We start from the raw sequence: 17254 nt of genomic DNA on the forward strand, positions 1-17254 counted from the left end.
AGAGGGTGTTGATGACTCGTTGGAGATAAACGAACGGTTTCCCGATGAACAATTGTTAGCCGTGTCGACTACACCGTGGTATGCCTACTTTGTGAATTATTTAGCAACGGGGTCTATTCCAAGTCATTGGGTGAAGAAAAAAAGACAACGGTTCATGGCCCAAGTGAAACAATATATTTGGGATGAATCGGATTTGTTCAAGATTGGTTCGGATCAAATGATAAGGAGGTGTATTCCCGATTCTGAAGTGTGGGAAGTTTTGACTCATGCACATGCATCGGCATGTGGAGGTCATTTTAGCTGTCAAAAGACGGGTTATCGGGTGCTCCAATGTGGGTTTTATTGGCTCATCATTTTTAAAGATGCAAGTGAATATGCCCGACATTGTTTAAATTGCCAAAAGTTGGGTAGTATCTCAAAACTGGATGAAATGCCATTGCAACCGATTTTGGTGTAGAGATTTTTGATGTATGGGGAATTGACTTTATGGGCCCGTTTCCAAACTCGAATGGATTTTTATATATCTTGGTTGCGGTTGATTATGTGTCCAAGTGGGTAGAAGCGGTAGCAATAAGAACTAATGATCATTCGGTAGTTTGCAAATTCGTTCAATCAAACATCTTTTCTCGATTTGGTATCCCGCGGGTTATTATAAGTGATAGTGGGTCACATTTCAAGAATTTCAACTTTGGGAAGCTTCTAAAAAGGTACAATGTGAATCACCGAATTGCTACTCCTTATCATCCACAAACAAGTGGACAAGTTGAAGTGTCCAATCGCCAAATCAAAGAAATCTTGATGAAGACGGTGCGGGTCGATAGGAAGGATTGGTCTTCTAAGTTGAATGATGCATTGTGGGCGTATCGGACCGCCTACAAAGCTCCTATAAGGCGTTTTGGGCGATCAAGAATGTTAACGCGGATGATAAGGAAGCGGGTGAATTGAGAAAGTTGAAGTTGAATGAGATTGAGGAAATCCGGGATGAAGCGTATGAATGTGCTTCCGCGTACAAAGACAAACTAAAGAAAGTCCATGATGCAAATTTGAGAAAACGAACTTTTGAAGTGGGTCAAAAGGTGTTGTTGTATAATTCAAGGTTAAAGTTGTTCTCGGGCAAGTTAAAGAGCAAGTGGATGGGCCCATATGTCATTACAAGAGTGGGATAGTTTGGTGATGTGGAAATCGAAGATGTTCAAGAGCAAATAAAACAAGTGGTGAACGGTCAGAGACTGAAACCGTATTTGGAAGGAAAGGACATTAATATGCTCGATGTGGATAAGGTGAGTTATTTGTTACGCTCACCGGACGAGGAAACGAATTAAAGGGCCAAGGTATGTTGTATATTTTAGTATAGTTTAATTTAGTTTTTATTTAAAATTGGTTTAAAAAAAATTACATTCTTTGCTTTGGAGTTGTCCAAATCAAGTGTGGGGAAGTCCTTGTGATTTTGTTTATACCGTGTTGAGGACAACTCGGGTTTTTCATGGGGGGTAGGTTAATTTTATTTTTAGAGTATTTTTTAATTTTAATTTGGTAAAGAAGTTTTTCATCTTTTTGGTTATTTTGATCCCTTTTAATATCGTTTAAAAAAAATTAGGTGAACCGTGGACCACGGTTGAACCGTGGGCCACGGTTGGTGATCATATGACACGGTGAGGGCTGGCTACACGGTACAGTGTTCTCTGTTTCAATTGATACAACTCAACCGTGACCCACGGTTGAGACCGTGGGCCACGGTCCACTGCGAACAAACGAACAGACCTGATGAAACCGTGACCCACGGTTAGACCGTGGGCCACGGTCCGATTTGGACTGCAACATGGGGGGCGGGTTTTGGTGTTAATAAACAATAAAATTTATGTTTTTTATCAATTCTACACCACACAAATTACCTACCTTCATTATTTTCACCTATTATCTTCTTCTTCTTCCTTAAACCTTTCTCCACAAACCCTAACTTCCAATTTCAAAGATCCATAAATTCTTCATAACTTCATCAAATCAACCGATTTTTGAGTCTATTTTGACTAAAATTTCACAAGGGTTTCGATTATATCGCTGCATTTGGAAGAAACTATTGTTTTGTTGGTCGATTTTGGACATTAGAGTCCAAAATTTTTGGGGAGTTTTGGTTTACTTTGAAGTTTTCTTCATCTTCATCTCTTACAACATCAAGGTATGGAATTTACTTTCGTTATTGATGATATATTGTATTGAAGTTGTAAGTTGACCCTAATTGTTCTATTTACCCACTTGCTTGTTTGAGTAATTAGTCTAATGATTAAGCATTATGGTTGTGGATAGTAGATAATTGTTACAACCATATGTTTGTTATATTGATTAAATGGAAATTATGTGTTGAAGGAAATGTTGAAAATTTTGATCAATTGATTAACAAGTAATTATCGACAACCATAGTAACAAGCAAGTGTGGGGATGAGGATGTTGACTTAATTTGGTTTGGTTGGGTTGTTTGTTGTGTGTAGATGGGAAGAACTTCGGATAAGGGAAAGTCAAAGGCATCATCTTCAAGTGGGCGAGCAGCCCAATTAAAGAGACAGAGGATGCAGGAAGAGCAAGCATATGTGCAAGTACAAACGGTAAAACCCACTTGGAAAGGTGGGGGATTGTCAAAGTACCCATCAGAATGGAAAGCGGAGCTGTTCATTGATAAAATGGCCACGTTGAATAAACGAATTGAAGGGTACATGTGTGAGAAGGAGGTCACCGATCCTGGTTTTGAGGCTTTTGGTATAGTTGATAAATTTGAAGCTTTGGGTTGGGAAGCAGCTCTAAAGTGTTATGATGAAGAAACTAACACTTTGTGCGATCGAGAGATTGAAGAATGGGTGTCCACATTACGATGTCCCGCATACAAAAAAGGTAATGACATGAAATTGATTGGGACAGTTGGAGGTCAAGAAGTGGTGATGTCATTTGACTCATTTAATCAGATCGCGCTTTTTGACACCAAACCAAGCAATTCATACATCTACCCTTCTGCCAAAGACTTATTTGACTGCCCCGACAAGCACCCTCAATGGCACCACATGCTTGAAAAGATTCTTAGAAGAGGTGGAGGTTCGGGTGATCAGATAAAGAGAAAAGATTTGAAAATTGAGGCAAAGTTATTGATGTCTATTTTCTTATACAACGTGATGCCTCGAAGGGGAGATATTTCGATAGTGCGGAACTGTGATGTTCCCATATTGTATGCCTTGGTGTGTGGGACGCCCCTTATCTCTTACCGATATCTTGTTATGCATAATATTTGGATCAGCCGAGAAAGCAATAAACGGAAGTTAATTCCGCATTGTCGACTGATCACAACATTGTTAAAGAATCATGGTGTGATAACTGACGAGTCGGTGGGAATGACCAAAGTATTTAAAGAGTTTAAGTTGTCAAATTTGCCGGGTTGTGAGTACACACAAACTGATAGGCGCCATGTTCTTGTGTGTGATAAGGTGAGATGGAGAGTAGCAAGAGAGGATGTTGAAGTGGAGGATGATGATGATGAGATTGAGTAGGTGGAAGAGGTAGGTGAGCCCGATTACATGGATGTGGGCGGTGGCAGCAGTTCCCAACACGGGGGGTTGAGACTATTCGGATGGTTATGACTCTTACGGGAATAATTGGGCCCATGTGGGGTCAATGAATGAGGTGGTGGAGAGGCATAGGCCCTCCACGTATGGAAATTGGTCAGATGAGTCACGTTCACTTTTCGATCATCAGACTTTTATGGGGGCTATGCTGAACGGGCCGCGAAAGAGAGGCACGACAGGTTGGAGATGTGGAACCGTGCCAATGCGTATGGGCGTGAACATGAGATGAATATAAGATACTTGGATGATAGGAATCGGAGGATGCATGATCAATGGCATGCAGGTGAACCGGTCGTGTCGGATCCACAAATGGTTGATTACACAACTCTTCCTCCGTATGACGGTTCGGTACGATATCCCGAACCACCACTTCATCATTCAATGTGGGTCAGCCCAATGCAGTCAATGGCACCTCCACCACCACAAGGAGAAGGAAGCAGCAGCGGCGATGAGACGTTTAACTTCGGCCAGTTTTCAGAATACATGACATCTATCTTTGGGCCGGCCCACTCGCCGTACAACTAATCGAGCCGCGTGATACCAGGTGAACACTGTTTTGTATATTATTGTATAGTTGTTATTATTATTTTTTTTGTGTCTTTATGTGTTTTTAGGTGGATGGGTGGTGGACAAAAATGCTTTTGATTAAGTATTATGGGAATGTGTTGGAATGAAGGTTGTGTTTAACAAGTGGTTTGTTTTATTTTTCTTAAAACCGTACATTGGGGACAATATATCCCAAGTGTGGGGATGAGGAAAATTTTCTTTGTTTGTTTTGAAAAAATTAAAAAATCGAGAAAAAAATATATAAAAAATAAAAAAAATCAGAAAAAATTAAAAAATCAGAAAAATAGAAATTTAAAAAAAAAATGTGTTTAAAAGAATCGGAAAGTGGTAAGATGGCGGGGTAAAGTTTTGGTCCCTTTTCATGGTCACAATTCCCTAAATAACATGTGCCTAGTTGTTTTTTTTAAAAAAATGAGATTATGTAGTTTTCTAACAAAGGTTAGCATGCTTTCGGTGTAATAACTTGTATAACACGTTCATTTACACTTGAGAATTGAGAAAGTATTGTTTGGTGAGACGGTTGATATTCTCCGATAGAACTTGTACAATTAGTGCATTTCGAGATCTTAGCTTGGCATGAGTGCAAAAGTGATAGAGGCACTTAGGTTAAGCCTCGTTTGGATGAGCGAGAGTGTGGGTATTTTTTTTGGGGGGGGGGGGGGGTTGGGGCCTCATACATTATACATATGAGGATGGTTATGTGAGGGGGGGGGGGGGTTGGTTCCTTTAGAAAACTTTATTGGGCCTATTCTTTCATTTAATCAAAGAATGTAATTGTTTTTATGTAATTGTTTTAGTATTTATCAGTTAGAAATGTGAAGCATTATGTTTATCATGCTAGTATGTAATGTTCAAGTATTAGATTAGTTCAAAAAAAAGTTTGTATTAGAGTTGCAAGATTTATGTATGCAATGTTCAAAGTATTATGTATTGAAAAAAAAAAGAAAAAAGAGAAAAAAAAAGAAAAAGAGAAGTTAGTGATGTTTATAGTTGTTTATTTAATTGTTTACTTAGTTTGTTTGTAACAAGTAGGATCGGATCGCTTGAGCTACTTTCAATATTCCCTTCCATACCCTTACACTCGGCCCCATTACAACCCGTTTTAAGACCTCTTGATTTGTATTCATGTCAATAAGCATTTACATAGGTGGAGATTTGATGATTGTACAAGGGTATGCGAGGAGGATTGATTAAGTATGAAATGTATGGATGATCACCAATAAAAATGGTAATGTGTAAATGTGTTATGTATAGGTAAAAGCCGAAAGTATGTTAGGTTTGGTTAGAAATCTTCGGTTTAAATGGAACATCAAGTGAACTAGTGCACCCGATAAAATTAAAGGAATAGGGTATGACTTGGGACCTTAACTGAACCGGTTTTGTGGAAAGATTGGTGGATACAAGTTGAATGGAATAGAAAGTTTTTGTTTGAGATGTTGCTTGGGGGCAAGCAACGTTTAAGTGTGGGAATGTGACGGGTGGTCCATGGGACAACCCTTAACTGATTTAAAGCCGTAATAATCATGTTTTGAATTGGTTTATTTTGTGGAATTAGATAACTACGGAATTATTGGTGAATTGTAGGCTCAAAGGAGATTTCGGGGCTATTATGGAGTGAACTGAGGCAACCGTATGAGCCGAAGACGCGAGAGAGGTCAAAAGAAGTGAAAAACGGGAAGGCGAAATCGAAGTCCACCGTGGCCCACGGTCCAAACCGTGAGCCACGGTTCAACTGAGCAAAAGACCACAGAGGCCACTGTACCATGGCATCGGTGGCCACCGTGAAGACCACCGTGACCCACGGTTCCACCGTGGGCCACGGTCCTGCTTTTCAAGAAATCCACCGTGACCCACGATGAGACCGTGGGCCACGGTTCAAGTAGTAACTGCCTTTTTCCTGCATTATTTTTAGACGTTTTTGATGGCCTTTTCATCTATCCTTCATTCTAAACAACCCTAAGGCGAATTTGTGAGAGCAGGAACAAGTTTTTGGTGATTGTAATCATTCGTTTGGGTTTGTGAGTCGCATGATTATCTTAATTGAGGTGATGATTAATCAACAATGTGTGGCTAGTATTCTTTATGTTATCTCCCGAATTGTAAGGTTTTCTAATTAGATATTTGTTAATTGTTTATGTTATTTGTGGGATAGTGTTTTGATTCTATGATTAAATTACTATGGTGATTATGATTTTGATTAGTAATTGTTAATATAGTGTAAATCCGTGTTCTTGATTATTTGTTCTTGGTGCCATAGGAAATCGGGATTTAGTACAAGAGAATTAGGGTTAACTATATAACACTGATTATTGAGTGACAACCTTGCGTTTTCATAATTCAAGTACTTAGTCCTTTTTTATCACCGTCAAACGCATTTTCACGGACTATGTTTAAGTAGTTCATCCTACAAGTAAACGTTAACTGTATCAATATTGAAAACCTGAAATCGTGAGAGGGCATTTTTTCTTATATTGTTTAAAATTCGTTTAATTATTTCAGTTATTTTCGTTAATCAAAACCAACAACCAACTCTTTGAATTTACTTTTGCATTTAGTTAATTTAGATAAATTACATAACTACTTGGTAACACAATTTCCACAAGCTCCCTGTGTTCGATACCCGCTTACCGCTAGCTAATAGTTGTAATCGGTTTATTTTTGTGTGAGTGTTCGACTATATTTGTAATGCATTTTTTTACATAATATAAGAGACTTAATTACCGTTATTTTATTTGTATTAAATTTTATTGTAATTTATATATTAATTTATCACGTGTAATACACGGGTTTCTAAAGCTAGTTTAATATATGCCAATATAAGTTTATAAGTTTCAGTTTTCATAATTACAACTTTTAATAAATTAAATATTTAGATAAAAAAGGCATACTTGTATAAAAATATAAAGATAACTTAAGTATCCTTAATATCGGAGCTCAAATGAGTGTGAAATATAGGGGTGCAAATGAGCCGAGCTGCTCGCGAGCTACTCGAGATCGGCTCGTTAAAAAGCTCGTTCGAGCCGAGCTTTATCGAGCCTGAGCCCGAGCTCAAGCCTAAAACTAAGCTCGTTTAATAAACGAGCCCGAGCCCGAGCTTTACTTATCGAGCTCGAGCCGGCTCGTGAGCCTAAACGAGCCTGCCAATTATATATATATTTTAAAATATATATTTAATAATTATTAATTAATTAATATAATGTTATGAAAAAATAAATAAAAATAACTAAATAATATATATTCTTTTATACATTAAATTATTATTATATAAAAATATATAAAATAATTATAATTATATAAAAAAATAATTGATAAATAGTATACGAGCCGAGCCCGAGCTTCAAAATTCATTCACGAGCCGAGCTCGAGCTTTGAAAATAAAGCTCGAAACGAGCCGAGCTCGAGCTTTGTGTAAGTTAAACGAGCCTAATCGAGCTCGGGCTCGGCTCGTTAGCACCCCTAGTGAAATATAAAAAAGCTTGATTTGGAGTTGATAAAACGAGACGGGTAGATTGACCGCTGAAGTGAAGTGAATAATAATAATTAATAACTTCCAACAAATTTATCTTGTTGTTGATCTCCAATATCGTATTCTAGGGCTTGTTTTATGCAGCAGCTGTAACTTGATAAATTTAGTTAAGAGTTTCTGATTTTGTAAGATGATTGATGAGGAGAATGAAGCAGCAGCAACAAATAATGGTCACAATCACAATTATTATTATTATTGTTATTATGATTCGAAAACAGATAATGGAAGCAGCGGTGAGGGGATAAAAATGTACACCCGGAGAAAACCCAGTAACATGATGATCACTAATCCAATTCAGGCTACGACCAATAATCATAAGGTACTACTAATGTTGATTTTGTTTCTCCCTTTGCTCACTGCTCTTATGACCAATTGAATATATCATTCTATAAGCACTCTGATATTTGAGGCTTCTGTAGCTCTATACCTCTGTCTGTACAAGAGTTGGAAGTTCGACCTTTTGGGAACCTAAGTCATTCATGTTAGAAACAAACAATCTCATAAGTCGATACATGTTTCGCTTTATAATTTAAACTAGGTCAGGTCCCGTGAATTATACGGGTTTCCTTTATTTAACCCTAGGCTAGATCCCGTGTATTACACAGTTTTCCTATACTTAACCATGTCTAAGTAAAGACATCGGGATGAATTGGTACTCAAATTTCATGAAAATTTGACATAAAAAGAATGCATGTGTGTAACTGAATTCTTTTATTTTCATTTTAGGCCTCTAATTGCAACAATCTTAACCCTAGATTGGAGCACACCAAATCTATTCTTACACTTTTTACAAAACAAAAGGAAAAGTTTTATAACAACCTACAATTCCAGGACTCTTTTCAATGTTAGGGGCTTAGAGAAGTTGTAGGTCCCAATAAGAAAGATCAAGACTGATTCCTCACCTATTCAGTCAGCAGCCCAGTTGAACGCTTATGAACAAAAACCACACTTTACAATGACCCCTAACCCTTACTAACCAAGTTAACGTAACCTACAAGACCCCTAATCTAATAAGAAAACTGCTCGCCTTATTTAATCCCTACAAAACAAAACCAAATCTCTTGATAGTGTGGTAGAACTTGACAACCTGTTCATTCCTCATGTTGTCACCAAGTCTCAAAAGATGTCTCACTGAGGTGGAACCCAACTTAGAAGAATTATTTAGTAATAAAAAAGCTAAAGCCAAGAATAATCAAACTGGTACTGAGAATCTTATTAGCGGCTTATTGGACAACAGCTTTATGGTTTACATCAGTGCTGAAAGTGTCGCAACTAGTCTCATCTTGTTGTTCTTGCAGATGAAGGCTGCTGATGTTAGGGCTCCCGATCAAGAGAGCCACATATTGAGTTTTGATGCATTTACTAATGGCCCAGGTGAATGTTCTCTTAGACACTATAGCGATATCGTCTCACACCAGTCACTTAATGGGCAGCAAGATGGTCAAAACACTTTTGTGACTCATCAAGAAAGTGGCTGTATGTCTGTTATCAAGGTAAAATACTCTCCTAAGAATTTTGTATTTTAAATGTGATTCCTACGTAATGAACTCTTGCTGCTTCTTGTAAAAAATCTGAGTTGTATTTATTTTGCAGAAATCTATTGATAATGTTGAAAGAAGTGACAGTCAACCAAATAGATCTGCTCCAGAACCATCTCATGTTATGCTTTGTGGATGGTTAAAACAATCAGAAGGTTCTACAAGCTCTGAGTTGTGTTCAGATGCGTTATCAAACATTCTAAACTCGGACAAATTCTCTGAACTATGTGGGCTACTTCTCAAGAATTTAGGTGTTGCCAATGTTAAACAAGTTTTAGACATTGATGCTATAAGCTCCATGATAAAAAATGGAGCTTATGAAACTTCACCACTGCTTTACCTTAAAGACATTCAACAGGTATTTCTTTTGTTTAAAGTTTGATCTTTGTTAACTTAACTTTTTGATTTATTGTATAGCCAATGTGGATAGGTATGGACAAAGCTTCAACAAGTTGGAAGTGACATAATTACCCTTGCCAATAATCTTTCTCATAAATCTAGGGCTCACTACAATAAGGTAAATCTAAACAAACTTACAAATAGGCCTATTAACGAGCCGAACGTTCAGTGAACTGTACGGCATAAAGTTTGTTTATGTTCATTTATTTAATAAATGAACTAACACAAACGACAATGTTTGTTTATTTAGTTAAACGAACGAACATGAACACATGTCTCATTCGTTCATGTATGTTTGTGAGCGTCCGTTTACTTTTGTTTATTTAAATTCATTTATGTTAACATACGTTCATTTTTGTTCATTAGTTTACAATGTTTAAGTGCATTCGTTTACGTCCGATTATATATATATATTTAATTTTTTTTAGGTCCGTCAAAATTTGGTCTAGTTTCATGGAATTAAAATATCACCCATTACAATTCAGTCTAGTTTTATTAACTTTTTAGGCTCAACTGATTGATGATCGCGTTTACTTTTAATTGTTTTTCGCTCAGTTATCTTCGTTCATCTATGTTTAGTTATGTAGGTCCGTTTACATTCGCGAATCGTTCGTTTATACGGTAACAAACGAAACACACATGAACAAATTTATATTATAATGAATGGACACGATCACACGAATAAGAAAACCTCGTTTGCTAACCGTTCGTGTTCATTCGGTTCGTTCACAAGCCTACAGTTACAAAGTCAAACACCGTGTTCATTTATAACATTTTTTCAACAGTTTACCAAACAACCGACATCAGAAGCACACGTCTGCCATGAATGTGGAGAAAAAGCAGATGTTTTCAACTGTTTAGTTTGTGATTCGTGTGAAGATATATACCATCTGCCATGTATCGGGCTTTTAGATACAGCAGTTCCCCCTTTAAGTTGGTATTGTACAAGATGTGTTTCAAACGGAGTCGAATCGCCTCACAATAATTGCATGGTTTGTGAAAAACTAAACACTTCCACTTCCACACCACTCGTTAACCGTGTCCCAACGACCAACCAATCGCATGTAACCAATGAAAACCAAAGTTCAAACATATGTTTTATGTGCAAAGCCGAGGTGAAAATGGGAGACGAGTTTAGAAAATGTGAGCATTTGCAATGTGGTCACAAGTTTTATCACTCTAAATGTTTATCGAGCAGGCAGTTAGGTTTGTGTGGGACTGTTTGGTACTGCCCATCTTGTTTATGTAGACGGTGCCGTGTGGACAAAGATGATGATCAGATTGTTTTATGTGACATGTGTGATGAGGCGTATCATATTTACTGTGCATCACCACAACTGCTCTCTATACCGAAAGGAAGTTGGTTTTGTAGAAAGTGTGATAGGAAGTTGAATCAAATGAAAACGATGAGACGGGTTTACGAGAGCATGCAAAAGAAAGTGAAAATTGAAGACGGGTTAGAGGAAAGACATGAAGAAATGGATGAGCGCGAAGGCTTAGATATGCTTGTAAATGCTGCTAAGTCGTTAAGTTATCCGGATGCATTTTGGAACACACGGTCAAGCGTATGACTTGGAATATGAAAGTTTTAGATAGTTATAATGACGGTGATCGGGGCTATATTAAGGTTTGTACACTTTTTGTTGTTTTTTTGACGGGTGTAAATCCATGGATAGTTGTTATGCAACCCTGATGGAATGATAACATGTTGGATTGGATACTTTTGACTTCAACTTTTTGTGCATCATTATGCTGATATTTGAATTGTTCACTAGAAAGTAGAATGATTTTTTTTAATGAGTTGCATTTTAGATTCCTTTTCGAATCCTAAAGGTGCATATATAGTGCATATATAATTTCTAGTATGTTATTCGTGTCTATTATAGCCAAGAATGTAATGAAGCTGGACCGTCCTGGAAAATCGTTAAAAAATTTTTAGGCCGAAGCCGAGTTAAAACTTGGGCTTTTAGTAAAAACAAAATTATTGATTTTAAACAATTATATGTTTAAATGGGCTTATTTTTTATAATTTGGGTTGCCCAAACAATTGTTTTTTTTATATATAGAAATGAGTTTAAATAAGTTTAGTAATTGGGTTTAAACATTAACAATACATAAATATGTAAAAACTAAAAATATAAAATAAAAATTTCGGGACTACTGGGTGATTAGGGCGGGGGCATCGACCGCCCGGTCCTCATTCAAAGCCGGCATTGTAATGAAAGAATCGGTTACGAGTTCAATAGGATCAACCGTATGTTCTTAAAGTTATTGAATATTAAGATAAGATCAGTTTCAAGTTTACAATACACTTAAAATTGATATACCAGTTTTGTTAGGAATCAAGGTTGGCGATCATGACTTTGTTGTGTTTACCCATATTCCCATTGAAAAATATGAGCTTATTAATTGAAAAGCTGACACAGTCCTTTTTATTACAAGCCATGAAATATTTAAAAGCAAGACCATACATCAATTTAATGGTTGTATCGAAAACATGCACAAGCACAACTCATGCCTCTAGAAAATAAAGCTGTGTCGCTAAAGCTACATGGTATAAATGCCACCAACTACTTACTCGTCAGTCACTCTCATGATATGTTAGTGTTATGTGTGTGTAGGTTTGCCCTTTTGAAAACTTTGTTCAACCCATAACAGTATACTTGTGGTTTAACTAATAATAATATCATTATTATTTAATGTTTTAACAAATAGGTTGAATTTGTTGTTGGCCTCACACATTGAACCCCTTGTTCTGTTATTGTAGTGGGGTGCCCAAATATCCTTTTTACCCTATGGTACCCATTTGAAAAGAAATGTGAATTGGTTTAAGTGTTTAACTAAAAAAAGAGCCTTTTTTACCTTTGATCCGATGTTTTCACAATAAGTATGATTAAAATTTAGAGGGTGACATATAGTTTATCTGTAGTTTATTACATATAAACTTTAATATGTTTGTTTATGTAACTGTAAAAAGTGAAAATCCATTAAAATTAATACTAGGCTGTCCAAAATGTTCGTCGCTCGCCGCTCGTTCGTCGTTCGCTCGAAAATTGCTCGTTTGATTTCGGCTCGGTTTGGAAGTGAGCCGTTCGGCTCGGTTCGGTTTAAAAGCAATCCAAGCACGAGCAAAGCCTCGCTCGGTTTGGTTCGGTTCGCTTTGCTCGAATTATTTTTTATTTATTAGTTTTATATATAAAAGTATACTATTTTTTAAAGTTTTTAAAATTTCCCTATTTTGTGTTGAATTTAAAAAGTTCAAATTTAAACCATAGTCACTCGTTTTATATATGTTTTGTTGTTAACTATGAGCTTTATACATTTTAAAGGTGAAAGTTTAGACAATTTAGAGTTGAAAGTCTTGAATTAATGATATTTTGAAGTTTTAGAAATTTAAAATTGGAAACTTGGTACGAAATCAAGCAAAACCAAACCGAACCAAGCCGCTCGGTTTCAAAACCAAACCAAGTTCAAGCATAAAGATATCGCTCGTTTCTTTAAATTCAATCTGCTCGATTTGGCTCGCTTTCAAACCAAACCAAGTATGAACATGCCCGCGTTCGGTTCGGTTCGGTTCGTGAACAGCCCTAATTAATACACAAGAAAGAGTGGCATTTTTTTTAAGTTACATTATACCAAGTTTCATATTAAAGTTGTTTTGAGGAAAATCATCAAAATAATTTAACAAAAGCCAAAATCAACATGAAAAGCCTCTGATTAATAGGGGCTTCACGAAAAACAATGACTTCAAAAGATGACATATGTGCGAAATGTCTGCGATACAGTGGCTTTCTCTTAGGCTGAGGGGTGTGGAGCGCGAGAAAGGGCGCGTGAGGCCATCCGCTCGCGCCCCGGGGCGCGAGCACCACACCACCGAGGCGCGAGAGGGGCGCGAGAGGGGCGCGAGCGCGGATTTCCAGGCGGGCGCAAGGGTGATCGCGGGAGAAGAGAGAGGAAAAGCTGGTGGGCCCACCCAAAAGAGCCGTTGAGCTCGGGTTTTTTTTTTAAAAAACCTTTACAAAATCCTATATAATACCCCTAAATCAACCCATTTTAACCATATCAAACACAACTTCAATCTCCAAACTCATATATAATATCCCAAACTCCTTTATAAAACCCAAAATTTTTTTCCTATATATAACCCATTTCATATAAATCAATTACCACAACTTCAAAAAAAAATCCAAAAACAACCCATCGTCCCAATTTTTTTTTTAAAAATAATGTCGTCGTACTCGTCTGATTCCGACTCCTCCGAAGAGGATGATTTGCTTCTTCATGATTTGCTTATTATGAATTTTCAAAAAAATGTGTTTTTTTAAATAATTTCTTGTTTTTTTAATAATACGTTTTTTTAATACATTTATAAAAAAAAAAAAAAATAAACCGCTCGCGCCCCCTCTCGCGCCCCTCCACACCAGGGCCAGGGGCGCGAGCACCACAACCAACGCCCATCTTATCAAGTTTCTCTCTCTGCCACACGTCACAATATTATTGGCTGGAGCCCCCACTCGCGCCCCCTCTCGCGCCCCCCACACCCCTCAGCCTTATAGCCGGTCTCACAAACGGACCACCAATTTGCTGACATGTCACACATGACACGCCATTTATTTATTTTTTTCTAAATTCCCATGTAGATATTTTTGTACATTTTTAGACGCTTCTGTACATTTTCAAACGCTTCTGTGTTTTTTTAGAAGCTTTCATACATTTTTAGACGCTTCCATAATTTTTTGGATGTTTCTGTTTGTGGGTCCGGCTATCAAAGAAAGTCTTGCATTGCAGGCGTTTCACCCATGTGTCACATTCAGAAAGTCACAAACCCTTGTTTTCGTTTTCCGAGGAGTCCATATTTTTTTTTAAATTTTTTGTTGATTACTCAATGCTTATTTTGATGATATTTCCAATTTGCCGGTACTGTCGTTGGAGCGCTTCTGATAACTTATTTATCTATTTTTTTGAAAGGCCAACAACTTTAAAAATTAAACAAACAGGAAGTCTCCTAGCTAGAAGCATGAAAAGGATGTAACAAGCATGTAGGCGGTGAAGGTACCGCATCTGAAATGGACTTTAAAACTTGAAAAACTGGAGAAAATAACATGAACATTTAAGTGGGGAATACTTGTACGCTATTTGGATTGAAGCGTAATATCACGGACCAAATATTTGAAGATCAAGATGCTTTAATTGTGTTGAAATGTTTGGTTTTGTTGGCTCGTCCCGGACTTCGTTGGGCACGGCATCAGCGGAAAGAAGGCGTACATGCCTAGTTGTGCTTGCACGACGAACACATCGCTGGTTGCGAGCTGTTGATATTCGCCTGATGAGTCCAAGGCAGGACGGAACCAACAGACCCTGATCATAAGTGGACCGATTGCCGGTCTTCGGACGCCCCACGGAGTCTGAGAGGTAGTTGTGTGGCAGTGAGCTCATATACGATCAAAGCGAATTTGATCTTTGGAACACGTAATGAACTTCAGCAAAAGGATATCACACCACATACATGCATTGTTGAAAAGACAAAAAAGAAAGGAAATGGTTGATGATATCGGTTTGAATTTGAAGACTTTAGTACAAAAGTAGCATTTTATCGGATGTTATATACCTATGTAGTTATTTCAGAGAACATTTACCCAATTACACATATATTTGTAAAACATGTGCATCCATGTTCGTGTATCATATTCAGTGAGCCCGACTTTCTTCTCGTTAATTTATGTTGGATAACGTTACTAATAATATATGTTCTTATAGGATCAAACACAATGCATAATCACCAAAAAGCATGATTAACCATCATTTTAACGTTAACAACTTAGTCAAGATTGATCGTATTTTTGTCTCGATTAAATAATATATGTGGATAATGTGAATTCCAAATAATAACAACTATTATTTCGGAATGAAATATATCGAATGTAAACAAAAGTCATTTACATACCGCAAATGAAGTCTTCACGTATATTAATATACTATGTTATAAATTCGTGTATTCCATGAGTTTGAAAAATGAAATCTTATTCATTATCTTATTATATGATTCTGGTTCGTCAAGTTGAAATAATCATATACAAAAAGCACATTAAAGCTCTTGAAAAGTCACAAGAGCTGAAAAATGTAAAAAATTATTTCTAATTATATTGTTGTGTTAGTTTCAACATATATTGCTACTGAACTAGCAGTTGCAAGAGTTTTTATCGGTAAAAAAAAATTAGCAAAGGATTCAAATTGAGGATTTAATGATATTAATATTAATTTATTAATCATTCATAACCAATAAAAAATAAACTTGTGTGGCTTACTTCATTTTTAATTGGTAATATCGTCAAAGAAAGTGTAAAACTAATAAAATTATAGGCATTTTATCATAATTTTTTTCGGTTTCAAACATGCCATCCTATTAACACATTTTAATCAATTCCAACAACATACAAGAAACTAAACAGTTATATTGAGTTTTATATTTGTCTGTAAATGTAAAAAAAATGTAAAGAAAACATGTTCGGAACCAAAAGTAATATTTTTCTTAAAATAACCAGTTCTGACCCTAACTTGTACCGACTAAACCGTTTCTTATGCGTTGCGCCGACTGACACGACCCGTCCTTTTTTCCAGTTATAAGGGAACACAAGTAGCAAATTTGACCCATTTACTTAAAGGGTCGAATACAAATTGAACTTGTTTGAAATATTCCAAGTCATACTAAAAGTGGGTATGTTTCAAATGAAACTTGTTGTGACCCATTAAGTAAATTAGAGTAAAAAAACTGTTGCAAAGATTTTATTCATAACAAATAAGTATCTCACTGAAAACCAAATCATAATTCCTCCCATGTATCAAACAATTTTGAGATTCTTGTTTAGAATATAGAACACAAACAAATCATGATAATAAACAACCAACTTAAAAGAAACAGATTAGTATTTCGAACACCCTACATATGATCTTACTCCTTATAATGATTTTGTATAAAATCGGTTTGCAACACCCATTATTACAACCATTTTCCTATCATTTAAATTAGTCAAGTATACTTTATGGCCTTAACTTGTAAGATATTTTAATTTTTTTAAATGAGTGTTGTGCCTAAAACAAACAACACAATGTCATCACCACATGATACTCTTCCGAGAAGATATGAATTTTGCTTCATAAATATAAATGGATATCATCAATGAAACAACACTCACCATGACATCAATGTATTTTAGGGATTAAAACAACTCATTTTCTATATCAATTTGGCCTGAAACTCTAGTTGATGCAAGATTGTGACAATAAATAAGCACAATGAATTTCACTATCAATTAACATATGACAAAAAAAAATGTAAATAATTATTAGGTCTGAAAGAAAGAGTACACGATATGCACCATCATCAGTATACTATTCTCCTTGAGTGCTGAATTATGTCACTTTAGCAAAAGTTATCAATACATATAAAAAAGTTATATATAGAATTAATAAAAAAAATTGAGGAAAGACGAATCGTGGCACCATCTGAATCAGTCACTAATAAACTAAAAACATACGACGCAAATTTACACAAAAACAATTAGATTTATCACAAATTATTAATAAGTTTTATATGAATAAGAGTAATTAACTGTTTGATT

The 17254-nt window shown here is 36.2% G+C and overlaps 1 protein-coding gene across 1 annotated transcript; it reads left to right on the plus strand.

The window, feature by feature from the left end:
- The first annotated feature begins 7945 nt into the window (after window positions 1–7945).
- LOC143582027 (PHD finger protein EHD3-like) lies at window positions 7946–11319 on the plus strand. Its single transcript, XM_077064686.1, has 5 exons — window positions 7946–8017; window positions 8997–9191; window positions 9292–9594; window positions 9667–9804; window positions 10223–11319. The coding sequence occupies exons 1-5, from the start codon at window positions 7946–7948 to the stop codon at window positions 11204–11206; spliced, it is 1692 nt and encodes a 563-aa protein (XP_076920801.1). The 3' UTR covers window positions 11207–11319.
- The last annotated feature ends 5935 nt before the right edge of the window (window positions 11320–17254 follow it).

The sequence above is a fragment of the Bidens hawaiensis genome, unplaced genomic scaffold (assembly GCF_021521415.1).
Source record: "Bidens hawaiensis isolate Kalapana, Puna unplaced genomic scaffold, B.hawaiensis_p1.1 tig00031414_1, whole genome shotgun sequence".
Classification (NCBI taxonomy): domain Eukaryota; kingdom Viridiplantae; phylum Streptophyta; class Magnoliopsida; order Asterales; family Asteraceae; genus Bidens; species Bidens hawaiensis.

Coding starts and splice junctions, on each gene's coding strand:
- LOC143582027 (XM_077064686.1), top strand. CDS start 7,946: ATGTACACCCGGAGAAAACCCAGTAACATGATGATCACTAATCCAATT. Junction 9,192..9,291: donor GCTGTATGTCTGTTATCAAG/GTAAAATACTCT, acceptor TTTATTTTGCAG/AAATCTATTGATAATGTTGA. Junction 9,805..10,222: donor TTAACGAGCCGAACGTTCAG/TGAACTGTACGG, acceptor TTAGTTATGTAG/GTCCGTTTACATTCGCGAAT.